This window comes from Leptonychotes weddellii, chromosome 4 (genome assembly GCF_054177405.1).
Source record: "Leptonychotes weddellii isolate Sample4059 chromosome 4, ASM5417740v2, whole genome shotgun sequence".
NCBI lineage: Eukaryota > Metazoa > Chordata > Mammalia > Carnivora > Phocidae > Leptonychotes > Leptonychotes weddellii.
The window spans coordinates 298,167-311,604 of NC_138372.1; the positions used below are offsets into that span (position 1 = coordinate 298,167).

General features: G+C 62.6%; 2 protein-coding genes across 2 annotated transcripts in view; both read right to left on the bottom strand.

Moving 5' to 3' along the window:
* Positions 1–44: 44 nt before the first annotated feature.
* Positions 45–3,329, bottom strand: TNFRSF4 (TNF receptor superfamily member 4). Its single transcript, XM_006751208.3, has 7 exons — positions 2,906–3,329; positions 2,522–2,644; positions 1,932–2,033; positions 1,505–1,571; positions 749–945; positions 483–581; positions 45–393 (listed from the first exon to the last, which is right to left on the bottom strand). Exons 1-7 carry the CDS (start codon positions 3,051–3,053, stop codon positions 323–325), a joined length of 807 nt encoding a protein of 268 aa, XP_006751271.2. The 5' UTR covers positions 3,054–3,329; the 3' UTR covers positions 45–322.
* Positions 3,330–6,299: 2,970 nt separating this feature from the next.
* SDF4 (stromal cell derived factor 4) overlaps positions 6,300–13,438 on the bottom strand; it is a 14,555-nt gene continuing 7,416 nt past the window's right edge. The window contains exons 3-7 of the mRNA XM_006751206.3: positions 12,614–12,750; positions 12,214–12,327; positions 8,576–8,734; positions 8,047–8,222; positions 6,300–6,981 (exon numbers count right to left, since the gene is read on the bottom strand). Coding sequence (XP_006751269.1) covers positions 6,805–6,981; positions 8,047–8,222; positions 8,576–8,734; positions 12,214–12,327; positions 12,614–12,750 — 763 coding nt within the window. The 3' untranslated portion in view covers positions 6,300–6,804. The remainder of the gene's footprint in view (positions 6,982–8,046; positions 8,223–8,575; positions 8,735–12,213; positions 12,328–12,613; positions 12,751–13,438) is intronic.

Here is a 13,438-nt window from a genome sequence, read left to right on the forward strand (position 1 = left end):
CTGTGCGGCCCCTGGCCCGCCGGCACCCAGCGGGGACCCTCCGCGGCTGTGCGGCCCCCGGCTACTGGCATCCAGCAGAGACCCACATTCGCCAATGTCCTTTATTGGGGGCCACCACCCTGGGCAGGAAGTATGCACAGCATACGTAGCAGAGCCCTGGGTGCCAGCCCAGGAGCACCTAAAACGGCGCAGGGTGGGGTGGCGGGGTGACAGGGCACCCAGGTGATGGGGTGTGGCGGCCTGCACCTGGGGGCACCCCCGATGCCCCTCAATGTCTAGCAGACCCTCTGGGCTCCCAGCCTGGCGTGGGAGCGCTAGCTGCTCAGATCTTGGCCAGGGTGGAGTTGGCGTCGGCATGCTCCTCTTGGATAGGGGTCCGGAAGCTATTTCCAGCTGCGGGGGGAAGAGCGAGAGGTGGGAGGTGGGTCAGGGTTTCAGCCCTTCGGGAGGCCGTCTGGGCTGGGGCCACACAGGGTACTTACTGGGGGGCAGCCGCCAGGCTCGGTGGTGCAGGAGCAGGGCCAGCGCGGCCGCCATGGGGGCAAGCAGGCCCAGGCCCAGGACAACAGCCAGCTGGGGGCCTGTGGGGAGGCAGGGCCTGCTGGGGTGGGGTCCACCAGAGCAAGGAGTCCACCCCTGGGGGGCCTCCATGAGGGCAGAGGGCATCCCACCCCATCCCTCTCTCCCCACGCCCCTTCTGTTTGGGGTTGGGGAGGGCCCTGCTGGGGTGAGGCCAAGCCCCCCTTACCCCTGGGGGGCTCTGTAGGGGGTGTGAAGGGCTCTTGTGGGACCCTGGCCCAGGCCGTGGTGGGCTGGGTGGTGGGGGGCCAGGCTGGGGGGCGCTGGGTCTCCCGCGGCAGTGTGGCTGGGGGGCTCCTGTCCTCACAGACAGCATCCGAGCTTGCGCTGGCTGGCCGCACCGTGCGCTTTCCCATCAAGGTGCAGCTGAGGAAGGCAGGGGAGTCGATCAGGCCAGAGCCCCGACCCCCGCCCCCCGCCAACTCCTCCCAGATTGACTGGATGGGCCCAGAACTGAGACAGGACCAGGGAGATGTGGGGAGCGATGGGCAATCCACACTGGATCACCTCAGGCAGCATCACACTCCCACCCAGGGGACGGGCCAAGGACCCTGCCCAGGCCCCCACACCCCCCAGGGGACCTTGGCCACACCCAGGGCCACCTGCCCCACACCGTCATTCCCCATCTCCCCTCGCTCTGCTCCCCACACGGTCTCCTCCCAAGCTGCTCCAGCCGCACCTTGCCCTCTCAACCCACCCCCTTGCTCTTCTCTTGCTGCCCCCGCCGTGGAGGCCGCAGCTGTGGATGAGCAGGGCTCTCACAGACTCCCAGGGCCTGGGACAGAGTCTCATGCACTCCTCACTCCAACCCAACAGTCAGGCTGGACCAGGACCGAGCAGGCGGGCAGCACAGTGGGGCCAGGGGTCATGAGGGGACAGGGGCCATTGGGGGGGGCAGGGGCCAGGAGCCCCCCAGGTCACTCACTTGGTCCAGGGCTTGCAGGCCTGGTTGTCACCTGGGGAGAAGTGTCCCAGTGGGCACGGGGCACAGTCTGCAACAAAGACAGCAGGACAGTCTCCTCCACTGCCACCCACCTCGGGGACCTGGACGCAGCAGCTGCTGGGGGCTAGTTCGGTAGGGCTGGGCGCTCCCCCACCACAGCCTCCAGAACCTCCTCCCTGCCCACATGCCACCCCCTGGCCCTGACCCAGGTGCCCCCCACCCCTTTCTTGGCATGGCCTGTTTGCTGGGGGGAAGGAACCTGCTCTGAGCCGGGGGGGGGGGGGGGCGGGGTGCAGTGGGAAGTGATAGCATGTGATGTAGAAGACATGCTTCCTTTACAGCCCGCGAGGCCCCCACCGGCACGCAGACCCTGACCTCTCAGGCACACGCCGCCCACGCCCGGGCTCACCGACTCCACGCTTGAAGCCGTCCTGGGGCTCGGTGCCTGGCTTACAGCTGCAGACAGTGTCCTGAGTGGGTGTGCACCTCCGCTTGGGTTCGCTCCCACTTCCTGGGGGTCAGGTGAGGCGGGCGCAGTCGGCGGGGCTGCCGGGGCTGCCGGGGCTGCCGGGCAGGCTGGAGGACCGAGGCTGAGGGCTCCCGGACCAGCAGCCCCCTTGCAGCCGGGCAGCTCCCGGTTCTCTCCAGTCCCTGGATGCCATATTCCTTCTGGCCACGTGGCCCCTGGGACGCATCCCCGTGGCAGTTCCAGCCTCCCGTCCCACCTTCCGTCAGGCCCACAGCAGGACCTTCGGTGGCGCTTGGATGCGGCTCTCACCACCCCCAAAGGCCCACTGGCAGGCACGTGCTCCTGCCTGACTCCACGTGGCCTCAGCCCCCCGGGAGGAGGGAGGGGCTCCTAGGGGGCCTCCGTGGTGCAGCAGGCCCCACTGTGGTTTGGGGTTTGTTTCTGCGGCTGTGGGGACCTCCTGTGAGTGCCTGGGCGGGGCGACAGGGACTCGGGCGGGGGTCCCGGGATCGGGCTGGGGTGGGGCTCACTCTGATTGCACTGTGTGCAGGGTTTGCAGGGTTCGTAGTTCGTAGCCTCGTTGTAGAAGCCAGACAGACACGGGTGGCACTTGGTGTCCTGGCCTCTGCTGCAGCGGCTCTCCATCCCATAACCTGCGGTGGGAGGCGGGCCGCAGTCAGCTTGGCCTGGCACCCCCAACCCCGGTCCTGGCGGCCCACGGTCCTGGGCCCGGTTGCAGGTCACCCACTCTACCAGCCCAAGCCCGCTAGCCCATGACCCCCGCGTCCCAGGACCCCAGCTGCAAGTTCCCCTCTCCCCAACGCCCATCCCCATATATGACCCCCACCCCCAGGTCTCAGGTCCCCATGAACCCACAGGCACCCCTCCCCCAATTCTGTGGCCAGGCCACTCACCTGGCGGGCAGTCATGACAGCACCTGCCGTCTTTGGGGTAGGCATCCCCCACACAGGTGAGCTGGGCTGCAGTGCCCAGCACTAGTCCCAGGAGCAGGAGGGCTGAGCGAGGCCCACTGGGCTGCTGAGCCTCCACGAACATCCTCATCTCCGCAGGCGGTGCAGGAGTCTGGGGTTTTTCCTTGCAGGATGTGGCTATAAGGGCTGCGGAGGAGGGGTGGGGAGGGAGAGAGGAGGAGGGGACCAGGAGGAAGGAGGCCCAGGAAGGGCTGGGGACCCCTGACCTGGGCTGGCGGCAAGAAGACAGCTAGTCTGGGAAGCAACCATCCAGGCTGTGGGCTTCTCCCCTGCCCTGGGCCGCAGGACCTTCATCCCCTCAACTACGCCCAGTAGCCTCAGGCTCAGCCGGCTGGCAGCAGACCTGGGGCCAAAGGGAGGACCGGCAGCCGCCTGACCCCTAGCAGGGCCTGCACATCTAGTCCGCACCCCCACACACTGGACCCCTCTTGCCCCCATCTCACCGGGGACGTGGAGTCCCTTCGGCTGGGCACACTGGGTACCCTCCTGCTCTGCCCAGCCCAACCAAGCCGTTTGGATGAGGGTAGTCTTCGGGGCCCCCCACAAGCTTGCTCCTTCTGGGCAACCCCTCTCCCTGTACAGGGCAGGGCAGATCCCTCAGGACGAGCAGGTAGCTGCCCCTGCAACGCCTCCCACAAAAGGCGACATTCATGCCAATCCTCACCCCCAAGCAAAGGGGTGCACAAAACAGAGGGGCAAACCGAGGCAGCACACTGCTCAGGAGACAGGCCTCACACCATCTGGAGCCTCTACTCTCTACTGGGCATCGGCTCGGGGGAAGATCAGCAGTGCCCCAGACTCCAGGGCATGGTGCCTGGCCCAAGCATCCGAAACTAGCCGACTGAGGCAGTGGTCAAGGCTTTGAGGGCCCCTGTGCCCACACGGCGAGCGTGCCAGCGTGTGGCAGCGTGTGCTGGTGTGCAGGCGTATGTGGCGGGCATATCAGTGCAAACGCAGGGGTGTGCTGGTGTGTGAGCACAGCAGGTGTTAGGAGCTGACTGTGCCCCCACATCCCTGGGTTGAAACCCTGACCTCCAACGTGGCTGTTTGTGGAGAAGGGGCCTCTGGGGTGCTGGTCAAGTTTAGATGGGGTCAGAGGCGTGGGTCCTGATCCCAAAGGGCTGGCGTCCTCTGGGAGAGACCCCAGGGAGCGCAGAGGGAGGCCACGCGAGGACAGAGGCCTCAGGAGGCTCTCAGACGTCCGGCCCCCAGGACGGGGAAACGATCGTCCCTGGTATCGTTAGGACGGCACCTGCCCTGTACCCTACGGACAAAGTATGCCCGGGAGCACGCGTGAACCCGTCTGTGTGTGTGTGCGGCTGCTGTGAGGGTGGGGGCAGGGCGTCCACCCACACCCACTCTGACTCCCTGGCCACGGGGGGGCCAGCAGGACGGCTGTGTGCCCTGTGGTGGCTGGGCCGACCCGGCCCCACCCCACACCCACCCTGGGCTTAGAGTGTCCCCACAGCACCAACGCGAGGCCTGGGATGACCCATTGGGTGGTCCCACGGAGCACGTGGCGTCCTCGGACACAGCCCCGGGCGGCTGCAGGGCAGGCAGGGAGGGCTGTGTGCAGGGCTGTGGTGTGTCAAGCGGGAAGAACAGGCATGTGCCCACCCGGCTACGACATCACTGGATGCCCTGGAGGCAGGGGAGGCTACACTGTGTCGTTCTGTACCTTCCAAACCGTAACCTTGAGATGAAATTAACCATTCACCAGTTAGTTTACAAAGTTTCAGGTGCAGGGCCTCCCTCGGGGGGGGGGGGCGGGAAGCTGGAAATTCCCCTCCCTGACTCCCCGACAACGGGTAAGAAAGCTGAGCTTCCCCAGCCCACCTGTGGGAAATTCCTCCCCGGCTGAGCTGGGCAAGGTGGGCACGGACGAGGCCACGGCCCACAACAGCTGGGGTGGAGGGAGGCAGGCTCTGCCAGCGGCCAGGGGGCCGCGCAGGGGAGGGGACCAGGGCGTCAGGCAGCCTGGTGTGCACGCGTGTGCATGCGTGGGCCCCGTCTTCCGCAGATGGTGAGAAAACTCTTTTTTTTTAATTGACAAACTGTAGCCCCTGAGGTTGAGCTAACTTGGGACTCCGCTGGGCGGCGCCCCCTCCAGCGTGCCCCTCTCCTTCTCTGGGGGCCACGTGGGGGCTGCCTGCCCTCTGGCTGTACGGGTCCCCACTGCCTGAGGCCCTGCACACCTGGCCCACGAATCGGGCATCTGCTCACGGGGACCCACCGAGCACAGACAACTAACTAACCGCACTCAGCCTGCATCCTGTGGGCCCAGCCGACCCCCGGCCTCAGCCCACACCTCTGCCCACCATCACACAGCTGCTTGCTGCTGACTCACCCACGTGGCCTGGCCACCACGGGGACCCCCTCCCACCACACACTCCTGTCCCTTCTGAAGCCTCATCTGCCTGGAAGCACAAGTGTCACGCGCCCTCGTTCCTCTACAGCGGCCCCAGCCCACACTGCTCGGAAGCGGGTCCCTGTGGCAAGGGCAGGTCACAAGGGCAGCTCAGGGCAGCCCCTCTGCCCACCTGGCGGGAGCCCCCACCCGAGCAGGGCCCTCTAAGGCCTGAGCGGACCCCCTGGCTGTGTGAGCTGTCCATGGAGGCACGCCGGCCCACAGCTCAGGGCTCCCAAGGGGAGGACCAGCACGGAGCGGGGCAGGGGCTGAAGGTGGCAGCTCGGAGGTACGTGAGGTCAGAGACCCTCAGTCAGTTGAACCCCTCACAGCTCAATGCCCTCTGTCCCCACACACGAGAAAAGTACTGGGCACGGCTGACCCCCAGAAAGGGCCTGGGACCGCAAGCCTGAGAAATCGAGGTCTGGTGGGACATCCGCCAATAGCCCCGTCCTGTCCCCAGGCTCTCAGGCCCTCCCAGCCCCTGACTACAGGCTCAGTGAGACTCCAGATCCCCTGGCCACCTCTGCTCCGTCCCCCACAGCCAGCCCAGCTGGAGGTGATTCTCGGTGGACTCCTGTGTTCTCCCCCCGGCCCCTGCCCTAAGGGCTCGTCCTCAGATCTTCCCTCCCTACCAGGAACTCCGGTCCCCCCACCGGGCCCCTCCCAGGGGGTCTCACCCAGGCTCCACGCTCCTGACTTTGAATCCGTAGCCCAGACCCTCCGCTCCCTGCAAGAGCCCTCTTCCACGTACCCACGGGCCTCCCCATCGCTGAACACATCCCTCACATGCAGCCCCACCCGGGGCCTGGTCCCTTCCACACCTGCCCTGGCAAGAGCCTGACCAAACCCTCTGTTCTCACCAAATCGCCCACCTCAAAAGCACTGGGTGGAAGCCAGCTAGCCACAAACGTTCCAAAATCATTTTATGGGCTTTTTTTCAACAAAGAAATGAAGCTAGGAGAAAAAGGCAACTCTATTTTAAAGTACATTAATGAGATTCTCATCACAAGTGTGTGTGTTTTCGGAGACTGAACGTTGTGGCAGGCACCCCCCAGCGGCCGGCTACGGGCTCCCAGCAGAGCACATTCTAATAGTTGGTTCACTTCTCGGTTTTCAAGGAAACGGCAGGAGCTGCGTTACTTCCCACAGGTGTGGTGAGCCCACAGGGCCCTGATGTGGTCAGTGCCTTCCGCAGAACAGCACCCGGTTCTCAGAAGTGAGATGCAGCAGTCACGTGGGACCCCACGCATGGGGGGCAGCCAGCCCGCAACTGCACCTCGGGACTCGGGCCCGCTCAAGCACATCTGTGACAAGCCTGGACCCACGGCTGTCGGGGCCGCGGGAGGAAGGGAGGCCTCCCGGAGGGGCCAGCTGGCCAAGGCGCATGGGGCAGGCGGCAGGAGGCGCGGGCTCAGAACTCCTCGTGCACGTTGCGGGCGTAGTCCATCAGTTTGCTGCCTGTGAAGAACTCGCTGTACTTGAGGACCTCCTCGGGCTCCAGGTGGTGGTTCTGGTTCTCGTCGGCAATGGCGATCATCTGCTTGGCCTCGTTAAGGGCGTTGTACTCGTTCATGGGGTCCATGTAGTCCTGCAAGGGTTCCGGCCACTGGGTCAGCATGGATCCCTGGCTGCCACGGCCCTCCCCAGCGCACCCACCCCCCGGCAGCGCTGGGGCCCGTCGACCCCGGGAGTCATCCCCACTACAGCACCAAGTCCGCACCTGGTGACTTGGCCGTGAGACATGGCCCCCCAGGGCAGACACCCCCGCCCCCACGGATGCCCTGTCAGCAAGGTTGGCACCTCCTGCCTCAGGAAAGCGGCTGCAGGTCTCTGACCCTGTCACCAGCTACAGAAAGCAACGCCTCATTTAAAATACCCCATGGGCTGACAGAACAGAAGCAGCAAGAAGGGGATATGGGCATGTTCTGGAATGTTCTGGAACACAGACACCAGGCTAGAAGGGGCTCAGGGCCAGACAGCCTTTGCCTGCGTGGGCGCCTGAGACTCGCCGCCTCCCGTCCTCCTCAGGGCACCCCTGTTGGCCGGAGGGCAAACAGCCTTGAGTGGCCGCCGGGGGCCTGCCCGTGGGTCACGTGACGCCCGGACACAGGCCCGGACACAGACCCGAGGAGCCGCTGTTCAATCCTTGAACCAGATGTGCCCACCAGCTATCAACAGGGATCAGAGAATTCTGGTGTAAAGACAATGAGTCACCCAGCAATGGGGAAAAACAAGCCCACACAGCACCTACACAACACCAGCAAAAACACTTCAGGGGAAGATGGTGGATTCCAACATAGCCTACAGCCCCCGGCGCCCAAGCCAGCTGCCTACTGGGGAGTGGCCGCCTGGAGCCAGGAGGGGCCGAGGCATCCCAGGCACCCTGACCAGGGGGCAGGCACAGGCACCTCACTGCGCGCTGCCGGCTCTTCTGCTCGCATCTTGTCTGAGTGCCCCAGGTGACCACGCCGTCAGGCGAATCCCCCTCCCCCGCACGCAGGGAGCCCACCTCCAGGTGCCGGGAAGGGCCGCACCACCAGCCACAGCCGGACCAACGCTGCCTTCCTTTCCACCACAGCCCCTTGCCTCAGGCACCCCAGGAAGCCTGGGGACCTGAGCGGACCTCAGATGCCCCCCGGGCATTTGCGCTCACCTCCAGCTCCGCCATGGTCACAATCCCGTCATGGTTGGCGTCAATCAGTTCCTCAAACTCTTTTTTTCGGTCTCTGACCCAACTGTCATCGATATCCTGGCCCTGCTGGTTCTCCACCGTGCCCACAGGCAGAGAGATGAACTCGGGCAGCGAGAGCCGCTTGTCACCGTCCTGGTCTGCCAGACAGGGAAGTGGACGCTCAGACCTCAAGTAGACATGGGACCACCCAGGCCCACCCAGAAGAAAATGAACCAAACAGGTTTGCTGCCAAATTTTCAGTGTGTTCAATTTTAGCCTAAAGCAAAACAGGTGCGTCTCACCTGACCTGCTCGAGAGCCTGACAGAGGCCAGACGGCCCAGTACAAGGCCTGACCCTCCCTCACCACTGTGCAGCCAGACAGCCTCCAAGACCCCCGGGCCGACCCCTGCCAGGAGGACTGCTGCAGGTGCACATGGGCCCTGCCCTCCAGCCCAGCCTCCAGCAGGGAGGCACCACCCCCTAGAGGCTGGGTCACGGGCCAGGCCTCACCCAGGTCCCGGACAATCTCCTTGACCATGAACTTGAGCATGCCACGGCTGTGCTCAGGGTGCAAGAATGACAGGAACTCGTCCTCAGTCAGAAGCAGGTCTGAGGGGGGGTTGTCTGCCTGGTACCAGCGGTCCTTGAGGTTCTCCAGGACTTCCTGTGCTGAGAGAGGCATACCCGTGAGGACCCAGGACCCCTGCACGCATCTGAAAAGTTCTGAGATGTGCTGCCTGGATGGGAAGGCTGGCTCAGGACACTGTGGTGAGTGAGGCCAAGGACCCTGCCGCTCGAAGGAGAGCTCAGCCCTCAGGGAGGCAGATGGTGCAGAGCCCCCCAGACAGACACAGACCCTCCCAAGACACAGGCACAGACCTCACAAGATGCAAATACCCGTGGACACAGACCCCCCCAAATACAGGGGCCGAACCCCCTCCAGATTACAAACCCAGACCCCCCAAGACACAGATTTTCCCCCCTTGGACACAGCCTCCCCCCACCAGGCACAGACACCCGCCCCCTGTCCTCATACAGCCCCCACCCTCAGCTCACTGCTGCTCTTTGCTCCTCGGGAGAAATGGAAAGCAGGGTGTAGGCGGACTCACCCTCACCGTGCACCTACAGGAACAAAGCACGACCTTGTTCCTTTCCATCTCTTTCACGTGCACCGTATGCAGAGGGCAGGGCTCTGGAGGAAAACCCAGCTTCCAGATATGACTCAAGCGTCCCCCACAGACTCTCGCCGCAGCCCCCACTCTCCCTCCGTGGGAAGGCCCGGCATGGGGAGCGTGGCCCGGAGCTTGCCCCCACAGCTTCACAGGCTCAGTGACCATTCAGGTCTTCAACGGAGCGGTCGAGGCCGGGCGAGCAGGAAGAGCTGAGGCACGGAGATCTGTCCACACCCTCACTGCAGTCACTGGGAACGGGGATGCCCAGGCCTCGGCACATCGCAACGGGGACACAGCTGCATCCCACACAGTCCCCATCACCTCGAGTCTCAGTGCCTTCTGATGAACAGAAGATCCCGTGGTGACCTACTTTTAATGGCAAATCCACTTAGAGGAAGGTGGGAGTGAGAGGTTGCTCCTGCCTGCCACGTATGGGGACAGACGCAGACTCGCTACATCCGCCTGCGGCCTGTCAACAGCGCCTGATGGAATCAAGTCTGTGGGGCTGCAACTACTCAAGGACCTCGACCCAAGGTCACTGGAGATTTAAGGTGGGCACCGAAGCCAACAGCAGATGTCCGCACACAGACACATAAGCAGGGACGCTGGTGGCACCAGAAGCTGGAGGGAGGCCTGCCACCGACCCCTGCAAGCCCCTGTCTGCGGTGCCTGGGACTCGCAGCCCCGCAAGCCCCTGTCTGCGGTGCCTGGGGCTCACAGCCCCACAAGCCCCGAGGAGGCAGACTGCCACGTGGGGACTCTTACCTCTCAGCCCCCACCTGTGCTCCCCTGGCCTCCCAGACCCTCGACACTGCTCTTCACTTCCGATGCCCCAGACCTGCTCACCCCACCCAAACTAAAGAAGGGAATGAGGGGCCTTGAACTCGAGCTGAGATGAAAGAATCGACAGGCAGGCTGAGGTGACACAGTTCACGTCCCCGAAGGACAGGTCCTGATCCCAGGCACACCCGAAGGAAAGGTGCTGAAGACAGACTAGCTCCCGAGAGCAGGCAGGGAAAGAGGGCCGGCAGCCCGCAGCCCTGCAGCCACCCCAGATGCTGGTACCAAATCACCAATGCTGGCAGGAGGACCGAGGCCCCCCAGGACCCCCAGATGCCTCTAAATACCACCTTCAGGGGACAGCTGGAACCACAGGACAAACCATGGAAACGCAAAACAAACATATGAAAAAGGCAAACAACCATTTCAGGAAAAAAAAAATCACGTCCAAGGACAGAAGTGAGGGGCGCCTGGGTGGCTCAGTCGGTTAAGCCTCTGCCTTCGGCTCAGGGCTTGATCCCGGGGTCCTAGGATCGAGCTCCGCATCGGGCTCCCTGCTCAGCAGAGAGTCTGCTTCTCCCTCTCCCTCTGCCTGCCGCTCTGCCTACTTGTGCTCTCTCTCTCTCTCTCTGTCAAATAAATAAATAAAATCTTAAAAAAAAAAAAGAAACACAAGTGAAATCCTGGATGGTTCCCAGGGAACTGGGGAAGGCCGGCTGGCACCCAAGGGCATCCAGAAGCCTCCGTGCTGCTCAGGAAAGGGGTCTGGCGCTGCGAAGTCACACGTGCACCACAGACAGACTGAGCCGGAGAAACGAAGGTGTGGGACATGGACGAGTTGCCCGTGACGGGCGGCCCCCACGGAGACAGCTGGAAGTCTGGGGACTCAGACCCTACAAGATGCTGCAAGAAAATGGAACTACAGACCAGTGTGTCTCATGCAAACGTGCCCCACAAAAGATCAGCAAATTAAATCCAAAAACACGTAAGAAGAATCCCAGACCGCGACCAAGTGGGACTCATCCCAGGTGAGCAGGCTGGTTCGACATCTGAAAATCAGTTAACGTGAGCATCACATCAGGCCAAAGAAAAATCACACGATCGTAACAACAGACACAGAAAAAGCATGACATAAAATCCAACAGCCATTCATGATCCAAACTCTGAGCAAACTAGGAATAGAGGAAAATTTCCTCCGCTGGACAAAGAACATCTACAAAAAACCTACAGCTCATATCAGGTTAATGGTGAGAAACCGGACGCTTTTCCGCTAAGATCAGAAGAAGAAAAAAGTGCCCCCCCTCCCCACTGCTTTCCAACACCATACTGGAAGTCCCAGCCAACGCAGTAAGATAAGGAAAGGAAATCAGAGGCACACAGATTGGGAAGGAGGAAACAAACTGTCCGTGTTCACAGATATCACAGTCACCTGCGTAGAAAGTCTGAATCGTATCAAGACCGCAGGCCAGAAAGTTAGCACAGAAAGGTCAATCACTTCCCTGTATGCCAGCAAGGGAGGTGGGGAATCAGGATCAAGGACGAGCAAGAAAATACAAACAGAAAGAAGAAAGAAGGTATGACTGCAACCGACAGAGGACAGGACCGCTGGCACGGACAGGAGCGCCCACAGCCCACCCTGCAGCAGCCATCACGAAGTGGAGGAGAGGGTGCCGGCCCACTCACCACACAGACACATGACCAACAGGGGCTGTGTCATGGGCGCAAAGATGCCGCAGAGAAACTCCCGCACACCCGCGACCACCGCAGGAGAAGACACAATGGGACAAGGGTGGGGATGGTGACCCACCACATGGAGGAAGGACAGGACATGACAGGCGGCACACCAAACCTGATGCCCGGCTTGGCAGGGGCCCCCAGGCGAGATCAGTGAAGGGTGTGAGTATCCTCCAGCCGCACTCGAGAAGCCAGCCAACACCCCAGCGCACCCGCACCCGGAGTTTCCCTCGCCCATGAGGCTTTAAAGGCTAAGGGGAGGGCGGAGCTCTGCCCTGCTGGTGGCCAGCCCCGCCCCACCTCCACGCCACCTGCCTCACCGTACTCCCCTCCCCAGGACCCTGTCCTGGCCCCCAGACCGGCCTGCCCCCCAGCTCGAGCCCACAGGAGGCCACCTGCTGTCCCATGGCCCGCCCTGGCTACAGGCCCCCTCGCGGCGCACCACAGGGCCCAGGCGCTCACTCTCCTCGTCGACTTTCAGCTCCTCGCCATTCTTTATCTTCTCCACAACTTCTTGCTCGTTGTGGCCTTTGCTCACCAAAAACTTCACCTTATATTCGTCCCACGACACACGGCCTGGAAGAGATAACCGACCTGCTAGGCTGTTCCACGACGGATGGTTTTAGGAATAGAGATGTCATGTTTTCATACATCTGTCAATAACCCCGCACTACAGGCAAATGCAGAAGCAGAAGCACCGGAGTAGCTGCAGCCCAGCCCGCAGCCCGGCCCCCCTCCCAGCCCCCAGCCCAGCCAGTAGCAAAGCCCCCAAGCCCAGGCCCTCACTTCCTCTGCCCTCTGTGCACACCGCCCTCCTCCTGGCAGCCTCAGGCCCACGGGGCGAGGGTGAGGCCGGCCATACCGTCGCCGTCGGGGTCCACTGCACGGAAGTGCACCTTGCTCTCCTCGATGGCCTCCCGGAAATGCTCGGCTGTCTTCTCCATGATCCAATGCTGCATCTCCTTGGCGCTGATCCTCCGGTCAGTGTTCACGTCCACCCTGCGGGCAGATAAGCGACGTCAGACGAGGCCTCTAGAACGCGGGACAGGACAGACGGACTGACAGACCAAAGCATGGCCAGAGGGGCTCCACCGCCATGAACAGGGACACACTCTACCCAACAGTGACGCTGGGGGTGGCTGGGAAGGCTGACGGTTTGCTCTGCAGGGCAGCTCAGCACCACTTCCCCCACAGTCTGGGGGCCGCTGGGCGAGGACGGACAGGCAGCCTCGTCACCCCGAATCCACACACCCAGACGCTGGGGACAGAACTGTGAAGCCAGAGCAGAGTCATGTTTCGTACGTGGGTACAGACGGCTAGATGGAGAAGCAAACGGAGATGCAAGTGTGTACATGTGAGTTAGCAGTGCTCTGTGGATGCAATGGCTCATACACACACATGTGCAGACTAGTACGTGTGTGCCTGAGTTAACACACCTACGTACACCCATGTTCCTGCACACTCACACGTCATCTAGCCCCGCCCACCGGGGGACCTCAGGCCCGGACACCAGTGCCCAGATCCCAGCTTCTAAACACCATCCTCCAATGAAAGAAACCAGGGCTCCTTGGACAAATGGCTGATTTCAGGGCTGAGGCAGGCACACAAGATGAGCCTGGAGCATCTGGAAGCACCAACAAGAAAGGAAGTGCCCCCAAAACACACAAATGAAAGAGCTCCCAACAAC

Bases quoted from the DNA above. Each gene is read 5' to 3' on its own strand.
- TNFRSF4 (XM_006751208.3), bottom strand. From the start codon at position 3,053: ATGAGGATGTTCGTGGAGGCTCAGCAGCCCAGTGGGCCTCGCTCAGCC. The intron at 1,572-1,931 runs GTGAGCCCGGGC...TCTTTGTTGCAG, and splicing joins CGGCTTCAAGCGTGGAGTCG to ACTGTGCCCCGTGCCCACTG. The intron at 946-1,504 runs GTGAGTGACCTG...TGCCTTCCTCAG, and splicing joins GCCTGCAAGCCCTGGACCAA to CTGCACCTTGATGGGAAAGC.